Consider the following 18,189-nt stretch of genomic DNA (forward strand, 5'->3'; position numbering starts at 1 on the left):
TTACTTTTGAAATCTTTGCATATCATGCACCATCTTACTGTAAATAAATATAATAAATACTAGAAGCTTTATTATTCACTACATTAATGTTTTTCTATTAATTTGTATTATATTCAAATTACATGATAGGTACATATAAACGTTTCAAGAAATATAGGTAACTAGCTATCCGCCCACGGCTTCGCCCGCGTTACTAAAGAAAATCCCGCATAGTTCCCGTTCCCGAGGGATTTCCGGGATAAAACCTATCCTATGTGTTAATCCAAGTTACCCTCTATATGTGTGCTTAATTTTATTGTAATCGGTTCAGTAGTATTTGCGTGAAAGAGTAATAAACACACACATACACATCCTCACAAACTTTCGCATTTTAATATTAGTAGGATTATTATAGCAGTATGTTTTGTGGACTAGGTTTCCAGTAAATCGTGAGTATTAAAGCTGTTCCTATATTATACCAAAGTCCGCAATTTTTAAGAACTACGCCTCGTTAAGTATGCCTTTTATCAGCTGTGTATTACGGCGAAGAAAACGTAGTCAAACAAAGAACTATAAAGAAAATTCAAACCACAGAGATTGTGGAATTGATTTATCAAGAAAACTAAAATAGATCTACGGACAGTTTTTCTTAAAAGTAATAAATTTATTGCGAGGGTAGAGGGAGAAGATGTCATTAAATGTTTCTGGTTTATCATTAAAGTTTACTGGGTTTAGTTCGCTTTTAGGTCTAGGGAAAGTGGGAAATTGTATAAGTATAATATAATTCATATAAGTAGTTACTAGTAGTGCTATGCGGTTACACCAAGGGCAATTTGCAAGTATTTATTTAGGTTACGTGTAATGGCTGGTTCACACTTTGATTAGTGCGAGTGCAGGTGATTAGTGCAGGTGTTTAGTAACTACGTGTGGACAGCGACTGTTTAGTGCAAGTGTTTAGTAGGCTGTGTAGTAAAGTGAATAGAAGCGTGTTCTATTTTTTTGCGAGTGGACTGCGAGTAGCCACGTCCCGCGCGCCCTCCCTTCCCCCTCACTCGCAGTGTGCCTGCCTAAACACGTCTGGACACGAGTGTTTAGTGTTTAGTGTTTAGCGTAGTGTGTAGCGTCGCGAATTGCACCATTGACCTGCACTCCCACTAATCACCTGCACTCGCAGTTGAATTGGACACTACTCGCACTACACACCTGCACTCGCACTAATCACCTGCACTCGCACTAATCAAAGTGTGAACCAGCCTTTATTATTCGGGAACACAATCATAAAAATTAATGGTCAATAAAACTTTCGAGTTCTTTGATCTATAATTCTCTTTATAAATATAGATAAGACTCAATTAGAGAACTGAGAATACAGAAAAACTCTCTCATCAGCAGTTATCGTTAACATTAAAATTAATAAACAAACTTCAAGTTTCCACAAACACATCTTGTTACAGTTTAAAATCACATGATACGTCTAACATTTGACATTAACATTAAAGTTTCTTTGTTTTATTAAATGTAAATACGACAAGGACGTCCGCCTTTGATTCATGTAGACAAAGGTTGGATTACAAAAACCTTTTGGACACAGGATTAGGGTTGCATCGTGAGGTTAGCGTAATGACCTCGTAATGTGATCCTTTGGAACCGCTGTGAATTCTATTTACTCCCTATTTCTTATGAAGAGATTTAATGACGAGGTATTTAATCTATTTGTGCAAAGTAATTGTACGAGAGCGTCGTTTGTCATATTATTAGAAACTAATTGAATGTGTTTTAACTGACAGCATTTAGTATATTTTTTAATTAAGTACATAAGTACATAATCTTTTTTATAAAGGGAAAATGAAAATCGATATCGCTTACCTACATATAAAACGTTGGTCTTTCATTTATACATATAATATATTATTGCTCTACGTACATACAAATATAGATCAATATGAATATCGCATAAATGAATTCATGATATTAATACATATTTCATAAAGCATATTCAGTAGATATTTTTTTGCGAAGGCTGCGAATGTTCTTACTCCAGCTTTTATTGAATGTCACTTATTTATGTCATGATGCAATATACGGTATTGTCACGTACGCATTTCCCTGACGTTTATGTCTTAATAAAGTGCGTCTCAACTTCCAATGGCTGGCTTCCATATCAATAAGCGAGAACAGAATTTAATGAAATTCCTTTTAGAATTCCTTCGCGCTCTTAGGTGGTTGAAATGCCAGCCTCCGCGCTATGTATGTATGTCTTTTATTAGAGCTTCGTTTGAACTAGTAGGTAAAGTGTGAAATTAATTAAATTATATTCGTTAATGTTTTTGTTTTGTGTGTTTAAGTGGGACGGTTGGAGCATGATAGAGATCAGATACATTGCGCTGAAACAACAATGTGTAGGTACTGCAAGAAGATATTCATCCAATTGTAAATATGAATTTTCTATTAGGTTCTAACATTCAAAATCTGTATGTATTGTTTGGACGTGTTATAATTTATGATCGGTAGCGAATCGGTAGTACTTGAAAATATATTTAATATACACATTTACATTCACACATACATTAGATTAGATACTATAGCTATCTAGTATCTAATCTGTGACTAGTATGTAATAGCAAACTCTACATATTAATCAAAGAAGTAGATATTAATTAAAAAAGCAATCATCCTTATTTAAATATATTTCGTACATTAATTTCATAAAAACTAATGTTTCCGTAAAATTAATAACAAATAATCAACAATGGAACAGAGAATATAACGGCAATATAAATAAAATACATAAGTTTCCTTAACTAAGTTTTACATTTACTTTTATTAATTTCCGCTCAAGCCTTTATTGAAAAACACATCATGTTCCTTAGTTAAATATATTTTTTCCAACAATAACGATAGAGAAATTCAATTTCCTGTAGCAATTAATTAATTATTTATTGAATATGAAATAAATAGCTATAAAGTTGTATATACACTTACATTGAATCCTAACTAGCGATTTCCGAGTATTGGATCGAAATTATGATTCAGCGTAAAGGATCTTTTGAGTCATACCGTTGGATAAATTGGCTGTCATTGTTGGAATTAATGATCAGTAACATTGTGCAGGGAGGGCGCCGCCCTCGTAGTACTTAAGAAACTGGGATTAACATAATACTCTGTATTTCTTTGTGAATTTATCTTGGAAAATATATTTATCATGAACGTATGGTATAGGTATCTACTTCTGTCTATTTAATGGAAGTCGCATTAGTTACATCACTTTTAATCGAAAAATTGCCCATCTACCTAATGGATTTTTATTTTGTTAGAATGGACAATGCTTGGATTAGAATAATATCTGTTAAAAATTTAAAAATTTTCCCATAAGTATATAGTCAACCCAGGTGGAGCCTTTACACTCTGCTAGTATATTAGGTATACAACAACGGTATCCGAAATCCGGTATGAATGTCTGAAGCTGAAATATTAATTAATGGTTATCCTGATATAAAATCTTTCAAAGTATTCTTATCCGGAAACCACGCGAGATAACCATGGTCATAATATTAGAAAGAAAGAAAGAAAGAAAGAAAAAACATTTAATCCAACACACAAAAATAAAAGAAATAAAACATACAAAGAAAAAAACAACAAAGTAACATGCATCGAACAAAAACAATATGAAAAATTACAATAAAAATAAGTAAGTATGCATGCCATTTACATTATACAACAATAGGTCAAAGGTATTGTGTGGTTGAATATATGTGTGTTGGATAGGGATACCACTCAGGAAATCTGTGGCTTTAGAGCCGCAGCACTGATTTTCAGTGGTTTCAGTTTCAGTGGTATTATATACTATTCGTTTGCTGAGAGACTTTAGGTACCTACCGCACAAATCAATCTCCTATTTTATTTTTTATTGCATGTTGATTTGGTGTATAATATACATAATATTATAAACGTTGTTATTATTATTAATCATACGGTTACTTTTAAATTTTTTCTCTTTTCACTCTGTGTAAAGAAGTTTCAGGTAATTAGGTATGGCGTTTTCTTTGATAGGTTTGTAATAACTCACGAAATTAGTTCGGCCATTTGATGTTCGATTTCGCACATAGTATTGGGAGCTATACAATAAAGTATCATTTAATATTGTTCCCAATACAATAGGAAGCTCGTAAGAGATAAATTCATAGTTACGGTTACATAATATAGAATGTGGTATTCATGAGATTTATTCTCTAAGCTCTAAGCGGGGTTAATAATTCACTGTGTTACATCGATTGCATTGTATTTTTGAAGAACTTTTGATCTAATTCCGTTGGTTAACTGTTATTATTGCTAAATATTTATGTAAAATCATTCCAATAACAATAATGTGTGTATAATTTGTATCTTTCATAAACGTTGAAGTTAATTAGTTGGTCAATTGATTGTGTATTGATTAATTAATCTATCATATGTCTTGTCAAAGAAAGTTCTTAGCTGAAAAAATTGTTTCTTTGTTTTTTCATGCCCTTATCTCAGGAAAAATTGTTTTATGTTTTATAATTAATTTATTTATCATTAAGCTATTACTATACCTGAAGACTTCTATCCTATTGTAAAAGAGTACCTATTAAAGAAAAAATTTGCACGTCAAGATAAATTATTCCTTTTTTTATGTTACGCAACTTACATAATATACGGTATACCATACAACTTATCCGTGTTATATTGATACCAATCACAAAGCCTTGTTAGGCGTTACGTCCTGCTCAAGTTTTGACATCGATATTAATATTAAGTTAAAAAGTTAAATAGATTCCTCGTTGTCACGATGTATAGAAAACTAGTGTTGGTAAACCGGCGTTTACTAAAATGATTGATGATAACGATACAAGGTTGAACAATAGTTGATCTATCCACCTCAGGACCGTGATCGATGGCGGGCTACAGAGGACCAATTACACTGTGTACCTAAGATTGAGTTTCAGAATTGAATTGTATACCTACAAGTGTCAAGTACAAAATAATTCGTGTATCTTAGTAGGCGGTGAAAGTGGAGCATAATTTGGTTGGTTTATTTTAAGCGGGTTGCAAAAAGATTAATTTTTAGATGATTTCAAAAAAATATTCGTACTGGATATTGAGTATTTAATGTGAAAGTCTACAAAGTAAACAGTACTTTTACAGTAGCATTGAAATTAGAAGAAAAATATTAATCAAAAAATTTATTGAAATCTTACAACAGTAATTTATCAACTTTATTACGGTAATTTGAGCAAATTTCCAATACAATTTTACTATATCGGATACCTTTTAGTAATATTTATTAAAGTATAAATTCTTAGAAATGCTTGGATTAGTTGGCCGTTTTCGCAAGTGTTTTTCCACAAAAGAGAAAGAGCGACATGACATTGTTGATTGATTGCGTGGGCTTCAATCTGATTACCATCGACTATCCGATTATCTAATCCACCATACCACATTAGAGGAAAAATGTGCTACAAAAGGAATGTACATAGTTGTAATGTAATAAGTTCATCGTATATAGCAATTAATTAGGTTTAAAGCGTATATTGTTACAGTAATTAAAATTGCTTCAGGTTATATACAATCTAATTATTAATGACGTGTATATATTATATCAAATAAAGACGTTGTTACACTCTTTCTACTTTGTACAATAATATAAGAATCAAAGTTATTGGAGAAAAAAATGTAGAAACCTTTTACAGGTAATCGACATCTTTGCGTTCGCCTGAATAAAGTAACGTAAATCATAGTAATCATTTTTACTTACGACTTTACGTACACGCCCTTAAAGTGAACTTCAAGTTTAAGCAGAGTTGAAATGGCTGTAATGACTGTATAAATCTAATACGTATAGATATACTAGATCAAATTATAAGGGTTGTTACAAACATTCGCAAATCTTTAGAGAAATAATACATTTTTACACTTAACAGTATTGTAACAAATGAAGCATAACATCGTCTAGTATTGCATTCACAATCAAATCATAAATGATTTACTCTATGAAATAGATTGTCTGTTTATTTTGTTAAGCGATAGCAGCTGTTCAAACGTATTTAGGTAACTGTATACCATTAAACTTCAATTACATGTCCAATGACCAGTTTTAAACAGAATATCTTCATCAATGTTTATTGACTCTGTAGGGATATGTGCGACATAGATATAGGCGATACGTATTGGGTGTAATTGCGTCATGATATAAAAATGTTTGTCGTAGAATACCTCTTTTTGTATTATACTAATTATTGAAGCATCATTTATAAGTTTAATTGAAATTCAATTAAATTCGAATTAGTTTATTCAATCAAACTTAAACTAACCTTAGAGCTAAATACATTAGGTGGTAATTGTATAATGATAAGTATATATCAATCAACGGTTCGAGACTGGTATCTTTGCTAAGTTACCGAGTACCTAGAATTGTTTTTATTTTATAAGAAATAAATAAAATCGAATCGTTGTCCTGACTCACAACTAACACAAAAAAATAGTAACTGACTACTAATGTAAAATACTAATAAGAATAAAAAAATTGCCGATCCTCCGATAAAAGAATCGAATGAGTTTTGGGTGAGTTCCAGATGGTTTCGATTTTTGATGGAGACACAAAGTCTAGCAACCGTAATATAATTAAAATAAGAATTTAGAAGAAGAGTTTATTTTTAAACATATTTTCAATAATGTTAATGGCTTTAAGTAATCATCCAAGGCTTGAGAAAAGTAGATATCACTGGAAAACAAAAGTAAATAAAAATAAATAAATATTTATCAGATCTATATTATTTACATGATATTATTTTAAAATATGGAAATTCATCGGCAGAACGTAATAATTTCCGCATATGAAAATTGAAGTGGCTCAACTGAATAAACGAAGGAAGTAGGTTGTGCAGTTTCCGTGCTATTTGTATGCTTGGGAATATTCCACAGGGGACCAATTTACCAAATGTAATATTAGTATTTATGCATACTTTAAGTTTATATTACCTTTGACTTTTGTGAGTCATTTGCACGCTCGTTTTTTTCGTTCTTCCATCCCCTGGGGAGGAGATAAAAAAGTGTAAAAAATATCGTAAATACTACGGTTGGAATTTTGTTATGTTTTGTGGATTTTACTCTGTAAAAACAAAATAAACCTGTCAAGACCTCGTCTCGATAAAGACCATCGATCGTGATATTCTTTTTATAGCATAGAGCTTAATTCGTGAGTCGTGACTGTTTTTGTCTCTATTTCACGATATATGCAAATTGCAATTCGTTTCAAAGATACGAATTTACTTATTTCAGATGGACATTATACTTTTTGTTGTTCAATTCTTGGTTGTCTGTGGTCACTTCACAGTTTTATTTATGTGTTTTAGGTTCTGTTTAATTTAATTCAGTCTAACATTACGGTACTGCATACTATAGTAGGTATTATATTATAGACTCTATATTAGGATGTATTTTTAATTGATTGATGTTATGTATTTAACTTCATATTATAATTTAATTTTATGAACTCGGTAATGAGAATATGTGTGATAATGAAGCGCTCTGTTTAACACACGTTAACATTTATTACTTCCCTTATTACAGATCACGTGGGTATACCTACAGACATTTTGACATCCATTATATTTTTCGCAAAAAAATACTTATTATAACTAGGTACTTAATTCTAGAGTTATATAAATAAAAATTAGTAAGGCCACTAAACAATATTATCTCTAAATATAATATTATGTCTCTAACATGGGAAATCCTTAGTTTTATACAGGGTGTCCCACTATTGGTATAGTAAACGCGAAGGGACTTGTAGTCTTGCATACTCTGATCACGTAAAAAATACTAAAACAACAAAATTACCTCAATTTTTTTTTGCTAAATTTTTCCTGAATATCCATGTTTTCTTCTCTAGCTTCGCGCAGCTGGCATATACCGCATCTCTAATGTGAGCATTTTGTCTATGAAAACATAATCTTAAACGATAGCTCACGTGCTGGTGGCAAAGTTGGGCGGGTTGCTTAAGTGCGGTTGTGGCAAAGTTGGTTGTATGGGTGTACACATAGAGTTTTAAGAATTCATCTGTTTGAAAAAAAATGCGTCAGGAATTTTATAAGTATTTTTTACGTACTCAGCGTATGCAAAACTATAACCTCCTTTGAGCTTAGTATACCAACAGTGGGACACCCTGTATACAGGGTTATTTGTAAAACACCGGCAACCTCGCAGGACAAGATAGCTAACATCATAAGTAATAACATTTGTTCTACGACTTTTGGCATAACGCAATAAATTATTTTTAAATGATTTTTTAAGCTTCTAATGTACTCTCTTATATTTGTAAGTCTATGTTCTATTCATTAACGAAAGGACGACGCGACGCCCCCTTTCCCCTCCCGTTCGCTTCTTGTTTACGTAATTTTTCAAATGCGCGTAGAGTTTATAATATTCAAACGGAAAATTAAATGATATTTATTTTTGTATGAAAATAAAATCTAACAAATTACCAAAAGTCGTAGAACAAATGTTGTTACTTATGATGTTAGCTATCTTGTCCTGCGAGGTTGCTGGTGTTTTACAAGTAACCCTGTATATTTACTGTTGTTATTGTACTATTTATTTATGTAGTAGTATGATAATAGAGTCGGATTACATAAACAATAGGCTATATTCATATTGGAGTGATAACGTAGGTATACTAGTACATATATTATGCTATAGCAATTCAGGATAATTGTCTGGCGCTTTAATTAAGGTAAATCATAATGCCGGCCACTCCGGCATGAGTCTCATGAGAAACTTAAATCTTATTACGCAAGATGTCCGTCATTAAATGTTAAATTATGAAGATTAGACCTTGCCCTACATTTCTTATAAGTTCTAACACATTCCTTAATATTAATTAAAATCTATGTTTATGTCTCGGGTATGAAAGAGAGTGAATGAGTTACTTCAAAAGCAAATAAAGACCCCTTTCTACTATATACGTTTCATGTAATTAATTTGTTTTGATGAGATTATAAGAAAGAGTTATAGATAGGGGCGCCGTTTTTTTGAACTTTTATGAATATTTTAAAAACAATAACATCGTAAATTTAATTCAACTTTTACTACTCTGTACATGGTTTATGCGGGTGTCGCCCGATTAGATCTGATCATGATTCTTCAATTTTCAGCATTAAAGGTATTTTTCTTGTTTTAGTAGTAGGTAGGTAAATTTGACTTTCCTTAGCTTTTGACTGATTTTAAAAAGCTTTTTTTAAAATAATATTTTACAAAAGATTTTAAAATGCGCTCATAATAAATGTATTTCTTAATTTGACATAGCTACACTTATAAAATAAAAAATATAAAAAATATTATTTATTATTTATAAAAATTATTATTTGCATAATTGAAATTAATTTTTACAGACGATATTTGCTTTAAATTTAGCTTATTTAACTAGAATTATAAATACGGAACTAATGGAATGGATCATTTTAAAATTGCGTATTAGAATAACAAAATGTACAGTAATTTTATTTAGTTTTCTGAAGTTTGATTGTACAAGAGTAGCATGAAATATTTCTTGGAATATCGGTCTTTTGTAAACTATTATGTTTTTGTACTCTTTACCTCGAAATATAATTAAGAAACATCTTCAATATAAAAGCTTTTGTTTATAAATCGTTTCATCGATCAGCTCGTGTTTATTTAACTACTAGCTATGCCCCACGGATTTATCCGCAGTGCCCCGCTCCTGTTAGATACCTTTTTTTTTTTTTTTTTTTTAAGTGGGGAAATCTTGCATAGATACCCACGGCTTCTGGGGATAGGGCCGTGGGTTATGTCGGATTCCTACCGACCAAAACCCCACTGTATTCCGTCAAGCCGCATCAACGACGGGGCCACGGGTATAGGTAGATTTCGTGAGGTTAATCCGAGGTGCGATTATTGCTAGTTGAAAACTTTTCCTGTTAGATACCTACTTTTAGCGTTATGAAATATAGCCTTCCACGAAAAATGGGCTATCTAACACCGAAAGAATCTTTCAAATCATACCAGTAGGTTCCGAGATTAGCGCGTTCGAACAAACGAACAAAAGCTTCAGTTTTAAAATATTAATAAAGTATAGATAACCAATATTTACTGCATACTATAAGACAATTTTATATCTGTTTGTTTGACCTGCCCATGTAATGAGAAACCTTTATAGTTGAAATCCTTATGTTACTCACGGCTTACATAAAATTACTATGTTTTGTCCATTATTCAATGGTTTGATCCTTACTTGACCGCTTGTCTCTTTAAAACAAATGGAGCTGGGTTGTATTGTTACTTACAGTTCGTGATGTGTATTTGGTTCGCTAATTATGTAGTTTTTGTTTTATTTATTATTTTCTAATATGCTCTGCTTCGATAGAGAGAGAGAGAAAGTGTTCCGTATATTAATTAGTTGGCTGGTTTTTGTAATATTGATTGACAAACTACTGAACCTAATCATAATTAAAAAAAATCGTAACTACTATTTTATAATAGCAGTTAACTAATTAGGTAGAGAATTTCAGCATTAAACCATACAATAGGTATTTTATGCACGTTAAATTGCCGTTCTAAAAACACTTATATTTGAAAACTTAAAAATATAATGAGGCACAAGAACCTTTTTGTAACGGTAAAGCAACTTTACGATTCATTAGCATTTTTAATGTATAAAGTATGCCATAGGCAGGAAAATAAAATGACGTCCATAATGAGGGATAGGTAGTTATTGATGACAGGGAAACTTTGTGTAAAGGGCCAACCACTTTCCTCACGCATGGGTATTTATTGACTGTTAATATTGTTAATGCGTAACTGTGTGTATACGTGTGTGCGATACACACACATATCACAATTACAAAGTTACGCATAGCTCGTCTGTTTACACGCATACCTTTAAAATGATTTTTATATCTAACATAATTTCATCATTGTGGTGGAAACCTGTTATCTTTTACTGGTTTGACATCTTACATGGTAATCTTACTTATGTAAGCTACTAGCCTGTGTAATCTTGATTACACAGGCTAGTAATTAATTATCAATGTTATTAACGGATTATAATACAATAGCTAGGTATACGGATACCTAGCTATTTTCTTAACATCTTGCTATGCATCTTGCTATACAAAAATTAGAGAATAAGTGACATGAGTTATAGCATTTGAATAACACTATAACAAAAACATCTTTAAATAAAGATCACAAGTCATCAACCTCTTCTATTGTAAGGATATATATGCGATAACTAAGATAGTAATGTGTGAAGTTATAGCAATTTATTACTTGGTAAATCCCACAACAAATGGCTATACTACATAATGTTGTATATAGCATGTAGGTCGCGTATTTTACCCCAGAGCTTTGTCCTGCGTTCGCCCACGCGGTAACTGTCCTTTCAAAGTTATGTTCTTACACAATTTTAAATGTATCTATTTCTACTGGGAAGCATCATCTACAGATATAATTTATTTTCACGATAATGTATATGTTATATCTAGTGGATTAAAATGCATTTCATAAATTGAAAATACAGAAGAAAAACATATAAAATCAAATAAAAAATATGGAATCTAAAGCACAGAAAATGTTTTACATTTCTCCGCAAATATGGATGCTATTATATAATGGATGTAATATCAACACATCTGCATTGAAATAAAGCGGGAGATATGAAATTTCTCTTCGACATACTTGCGCTTAATCGCATGCTTGAGTGTAAAGGTGATGACGTCACGAACCACGATGTTATAGAAGTATGCCGTTTGCGCGGAGTGTGTGGGGTCAGATAAATCGCTTGCTATTCCGCAAATGTGTGAGAACTGGCTGGTCAACCATTGTGCAAGTTACACTTGAGATTCCATTTAACTACCTCACGATTTAAAGCTTCCAGAACTTTTTTGAAAAATTAACTGTCCAATGGGAAATATAATAAAATATAAAAATAAAAAAAAAGTTGGAATAATTAGGGCGAAAAAGAGACGTGGCAGGACATTATGAATCTATTCGTTAACTATAACTCTTAATATGTTGTCGTCTTAAAAACTTATTTACAAAAATAATACATACCAATTATAATTGCTTGTCTCAAAGATGAATAATATACATTGCTCGCGGCTCATTAATTTCATACTGTATGACACAAAGCAACGAGGGATTACTAAGTTTGTGATGGATAAGATAAACAAATGATCCTGGGGTGAACGATAACATGCTACGCGCACGTCTCTCCGCTCAGTCGGATCGCGACCGTGGCTACGCTAGCTACGTCCGCTACGCTGCGGCGCGGCCTCTACGATCGAAACCGCTACGAAAAAACTAAATAACAGTTAAACGTAACAGTGTACATAATGTGTTTATAGTCGTATGATAATTTAGTGCAGTTTAGATAGATTTAGTTTAATTGTAAATAAACTAAAAATGAATTCCACAAGTTTAAGTGTAGTTTTAAGAATGGTGATTTTTCTGTTCACGGCGCAAGGTAAAAGTTTTTGGACGCTTTTTTCAGCTCAAATATAAAATGATTGGCTCTTATGAAATTTTTGTATGAAAAATAAAAATACGCCGGTCGCGGCATTAAGTATTCAGTGCGTATTGCAGGAAGGCCAGCAGAGACTGCACGGCTATGTTTGCATGAGAATTCCATTTCAAATCCAATCCGTGATGCTATTTTTTTATTTTATTTAATTCTCAGCTCTCTTTGGCAGCCTTATATTTATTTAAATTACTTTGTCGAAGTTTAATTGAGAATTATTTTAAAATGCTAGGTACTATTTAAATGTTTCGTCGTTTTTAATTAATTTGGGATTTAAGATATTATATACTTACATATTATATAGGCAAATGAATTCGATTTTTTAAGGAAAAGTTAAATAATTTTATTTCATTAACAGATCATCCTCTTAGCATATTTAGTGGTGGGGATGTACCAGTACCAGTGAAACTCATCGAATTCAACAATAATATTTGTTACGGATTGGTACGCCTCTACATTCATTTCTTCTCAGAAATTAAAATAAGTTTTGTAATGTGACTTGCGTCTTGTGCGTAATACCGTATCAATTTATACCTATTACCTACTAATATTATAAAGCTGAAGAGTTTGTTTGTTTGAACGCGCCAATCTAAGGAACTACTGGTCCGATATGAAAATTCTTTCAGTGTTAGATAGCCCGTTTATCGAGTCAGGCTATAGGCTCATTAGAGATAGGCTATAATATTATATCATCACGCTAAGACCAACAGGAGCTGAGCAATGCGGGTACAACCGCGGGGCACAGTTAGTTGTTTATATAATGCCTCTTTGGCAGTGTAGTCAACTTTTTAAACATGTATGTGTGTTTTTCAGTAAATATCCGTGTCTATGCGGAGACATTCAAATTCGTTCAGCCTTTCTTGAGCTATAAGTGGTGAAACGTGATATTTCTCATTGTTACGAATGATTTTATAGATAAGGAATGTTAATATTTGGTAGTATTATAGGTTTGGGCTTTATTCTCGAAATAAACATACTAATAAAATATGTGCATTATTTATTTTTAAGTCAAAATATTCTTGATTATTTCCGAACCCTGTAAAATCCCAAACTAAGCAATGCTTGTACTACATAAATTCGACCAACTATAGAAATATTTTTACATTTATATTCTTACATACATACACAAAAACAGAACATAGAAATTACTCTAAGCATCCGACGAAATAGTCACTGCTTCAATTGAGTCATCACTCCATATTAATTTTTTTTTTACAAAACATGATTCTGCTTATTAATAAAATAATAACACAAGAATATTCAGGCCGCTATAGTCTGTAACTAGTTAGACATCGTAAACGAAAGCACATAAATCTGGGAAGAGATCTTTACTTACAAGGTCACTTTCTAATTTAGTGTTGGTTTAGCGTGAAGCACTGGCTGTCTCCGAATGTGCCATAAACCAGGAAAGGAAAATCCTCAGACTCACACGTCATGTCGTTTCATTTGAACAATATTGCGTTGTTTGTCTTTTGATTCCCCTTACGGTGCATTTGCATCAAAGACTATAGAGCTAGAGCAAGAACATTCTTTCGTGATCTCTTAGTGTAAACGAAAACTCGTATTCAGTGTTGTTCAGTATTAGAACATTGCATAGAATCTTTTCGAACGTACTAAGAAGTTAAGAACAACGAAAATATGCTTAAGACATAGGTTACACGCAGTGGCGTAGCTAGCATAGGTGGCACCCGGGGCGGATTTTATAGGTGTCACCCTAAAACTCAATCGAATCTGTTAAAATAAAAAAAAGTTATAATCATTTACGTTTTATTAAAATATGAGTACCTATTACAAATATTTGTTTATTATGTAAAACAAATTTAGTTTGTTAAAAATTAAAATTTCTTCCTTCTAGCTTTGACACTAGCGAACTCCGAAATCACGTCTTCAAAATTTATATTTTGTGTTGCTTCATGTTCTATCGTTAAAATACCAAGATTGTTTAATCTGGTTTCGGTCATTGTAGACCGCAAATAATTTTTAATTAATTTTAATTTGCTGAAACTTCTCTCACATGAAGCTACTGATGCACATATTGTTATAAATAACTTTAGTGCTACCGTTAGATTCGGAAGAGATTCTGTAAAATCCCATTCCACAATAAATTTCAAAAAGTCCAGTATCACCCAATTAGAGACAGTAATATTAGCCGCTTTTAAATGTCTTCTCAATCTTGGTATTTCTAAAAGGAGTTCTGTTTCTGATACTTCATCGTAAAGGTTAGTAAATTTTGATATAGCTAATTTTAACTGTTCAGTGTTTGCCGAAAGCAAGGTCTTTGACTGCACAACCTCAAACAATGAAGCTACGTCTTTAATGGACTTTACTCTTGTTTCGAGTTCAATATTGAATCTGTCAATGCATTCTAACATGTCCTTTTGAAGTTCCGCTCTAAGTGTAAGTCCAGCCTCGGTGGACGACGCTAACTCACCGGGCATGCGTTTCTTGCGACGAATTCGTCGTTCCATCGAAATGTTGTATTTTTCCGATTTTTGTACAGCAAAATCTATTGCCTCTTCTGCTAGATGCAACCGTTTCTCTCCAATGAATAGACGAAGTGCTTCTAGTTTTATGATTATTTCATCAACACATAAACCTTTACTTTGTAATGCGATCTGAGCATTGTTCACTTCCCTTAGCACATCATTCCAAAAGAAAAGAAAACAAAGAAATGAGAAATTGCACACAGCAGGCATAAGATTTTGTGCAGCACCTCTAGTTTCTAAATTTACGTCTTGATCACATAGTTCCTCAATTGCAGATATTATCCCATCAAAATTTTCAGCCAATACTTTTACTGCACCGTAATGAGCACTCCATCGCGTTGTCGAAAGTCTTTTAACAGATGCTTTGCTGTGATTGAGGAGCACTTCCCAACGACTTGTGGAAGTTGAAAAAAAGTTAAATATTGTTTCCACTGCTCCGAAAAATGTAACACAAGTCACATTTTGTGCGAACGAATGTTGGCCGCATAAATTAATTGAATGATCTATACAACCAATAAAAATTGCTTTATTGTTTTTTTCCACTTTTCGAAATTTTCTAAATGTTCACATGAAGTTTCATGGTCCAATACTTTAGGATTTAGTTTCCACCACTTCTGAAATCCAGTTGTAAATGTTGTTTGTATGTTACTGACAGCAAATAAACGACAGCAAAAACAGTACAGGTTATTTGATATAGGAGAAAATACCATCCATGATCGTAGAATTTTTTCACCACTAGGCATCGGTTTATAAAACCATTCCTGTGAAAGATGACGAGAATCACCTTTAATCTTTGAACCATGACGAGATACAGTAGGAAACGGTCCTTCTTTGTTCTGGAAATGTTCACTGCCCTTTTTTATTATGTCAATGCGAACATTATCAGGTACCGGTAAACTCCAATGTGAAACATCTCTCAAGTGTTGAACTGATTCTTCAAAGCTAATGCTATCTCCGAAAGTAGCATTAACGGCGTCATTTTCATTATTTATTTTGATTCCGTCAAGGTCCTGGGTCGTCTTCATTGATTCTGTATTGTCGATGTTGCTATCTGAATGTGAGTCTCCAAGATGTGAATCATTACTTTCGTCAGCAGGAGACTCGGGTACTTTACTTGAACTTTGGCCGCTATCTGCTTTTGTGACATATTTGAAAAGAGAACCGGACATGCTCTGAATTTCATCCATTTTAGCCTTTTTGGCTTTTCTCTGTTGAAACCCGCTTTGTCTTTTCGAAGTATGAATTCCCCGAGGCATATTTCGTTCTGGGTATTCTAAAAAATATTTTTAGTTAGTAAGTGAAACGTTGATTTTATAAACTAATTATAACAGTAAATAAACACCTACACGTTACGTAACTAGCTTTGTGAAATATATTTTTCCCAGACGCAGGATTGTTAATTTATATTACCTAACAATCCTGCGTCTGGGTGTAAATATGTTTTTAAGTATTATTAGAAAAATATTAGTTAAAAACTCCACCGTTAATTGTGATATCCGTGCCACGAGTGCTCGAGCTGCTCATCTCGGAGCAAAATCAACGTACCTACGCGAAGTTGTATGATATGATTATGATAACTTTCAATCAAAAATCTAAACTTAATGTATTCCGTTTTTGTAAACAAATCCCATTGCTATTAGATAGGAAAATATTAAGTAAGTTAATAATAAATAAGAATATTATTTACAATTAAACATTATTACCTAAAGTAATATCGTAAAACGTGTAGAAATATAAGTAAAATCTTTTTACACCAGCAAAGTCTTTAAAACCTATTTTAATAAATAAATACCTTTAGTAGATAAGTAATACTTGCCCAGGCTAAACAAAAAAATATTATTGCAATCCGTCTGAAATACCTTCTTTAGGTACCTATTTATCATTTAGGACGTCTCAATAATATAGTTTAAAATACACAGTAATTAAAAGAGAATAAAATTGAAGGGTTTTTCAAAATAATCTAAGATACTGCTATTAGAAACTAAATGGATAAAAAATGTAAGTATTACCTGTAATAACAAAAATAATTCACTTACCTTGTTTATTTTCTTCAAGAATCGACTTTTATACAAAAAATGTTGTTTATAATATCTAATAATTAACAAACACTTTGCACTAGACTTTCACACGTTCACGTAAGCGAATATTGAAATGAATGCGGTCGGAAACAAAAGAAGCCCAATCCACAATACAAGTGACGAGCGCTATATCGAGGGAATCCCCTGACTAGCGTTGGTTATGCGCGAACGGGGTATTAAATTTTGGGGGAATCCCTGATCGATTGACACTGTGCACATTGTTTTTTTTTAATATCAATTATTATGTTCGTGGTACGATATTATAGTTACCTAGATAATTTTATTAGTGGCGGTTATGCTCTCTAAATCGCCTTGCGCGCCGCCTGGATGAATTTCAGCCTCCGGAGCAGGCCGGGTTTCGAAGTGGTTATAGCACCATAGACCACATCTTCACAGTGCGGCAGATTGTGCAGAAGACAGAGGAGTACAATCAGCCCCTGTGCATTGCTTTTGTGGACTATGAGAAGGCTTTTGACTGCATCGAGACCTGGTCTGTTTTGGAATCTTTGCAGCGATGTCAAGTAGACTGGCGGTATATACAAGTGTTGAGATCCCTCTATAATGCTGCTACACTAACTGTCCAAATTCAAAATCAGCAAACTAACCATATCCCTCTACGGCGAGGAGTGAGGCAGGGCGATGTTATCTCACCGAAACTGTTCACTACCGCGTTAGAGGATATGTTTAAGACGCTGAACTGGACAGAAAGAGGAGTAAACATCAATGGCAATAAAATCTCACACTTGCGATTTGCTGATGATATCGTCATCATGGCCGAATCGCTGCAGGAACTTCAACTTATGCTGAATGACCTTGCTGAATCCTCCCAACGAATCGGTCTCCGCATGAACACTGATAAGACTAAGATCATGATCAACGATCGCATTACACCGGAGCCGATCACTACTCAGGGAGTTACTCTTGAAGTTGTTCCAGAATATGTATACCTAGGGCAAACGCTACAACTAGGTAAGAACAACTTTGAGAAAGAAATTAGCAGGAGAGTACAATTAGGGTGGGCAGCGTTTGGGAAACTGCGTGGGGTCTTACTATCGTCAATCCCACAATGCCTAAAGACAAAAGTCTTCAATCA

The 18,189-nt window shown here is 32.9% G+C and overlaps 2 protein-coding genes across 3 annotated transcripts in view; one reads left to right on the forward strand and one right to left on the reverse strand.

Annotated features, from left to right (window-relative positions):
- Window positions 1-12,251: 12,251 nt before the first annotated feature.
- Window positions 12,252-18,189, forward strand: part of LOC123693727 — a 66,783-nt gene continuing 60,845 nt past the window's right edge. The window contains exon 1 of the mRNA XM_045638925.1: window positions 12,252-12,478. Within this exon, the coding sequence (XP_045494881.1) occupies window positions 12,418-12,478 (61 nt within the window). The 5' untranslated portion in view covers window positions 12,252-12,417. The remainder of the gene's footprint in view (window positions 12,479-18,189) is intronic.
- Window positions 15,282-17,370, reverse strand: LOC123693728 (zinc finger MYM-type protein 5-like). Of its 2 annotated transcripts, none has more exons than XM_045638926.1 (2): window positions 17,055-17,370; window positions 15,282-16,291 (listed from the first exon to the last, which is right to left on the reverse strand). In XM_045638926.1, the coding sequence occupies exon 2, from the start codon at window positions 16,272-16,274 to the stop codon at window positions 15,522-15,524; it is 753 nt and encodes a 250-aa protein (XP_045494882.1). In that variant the 5' UTR covers window positions 16,275-16,291; window positions 17,055-17,370; the 3' UTR covers window positions 15,282-15,521. The 2 variants fall into 2 exon arrangements, with proteins under 2 accessions (XP_045494882.1, XP_045494883.1); XM_045638927.1 differs by lacking the exon at window positions 17,055-17,370 and adding an exon at window positions 16,365-16,534.

The sequence above is a fragment of the Colias croceus genome, chromosome 8, assembly GCF_905220415.1.
Source record: "Colias croceus chromosome 8, ilColCroc2.1".
NCBI classification, from domain to species: Eukaryota; Metazoa; Arthropoda; class Insecta; order Lepidoptera; family Pieridae; genus Colias; species Colias croceus.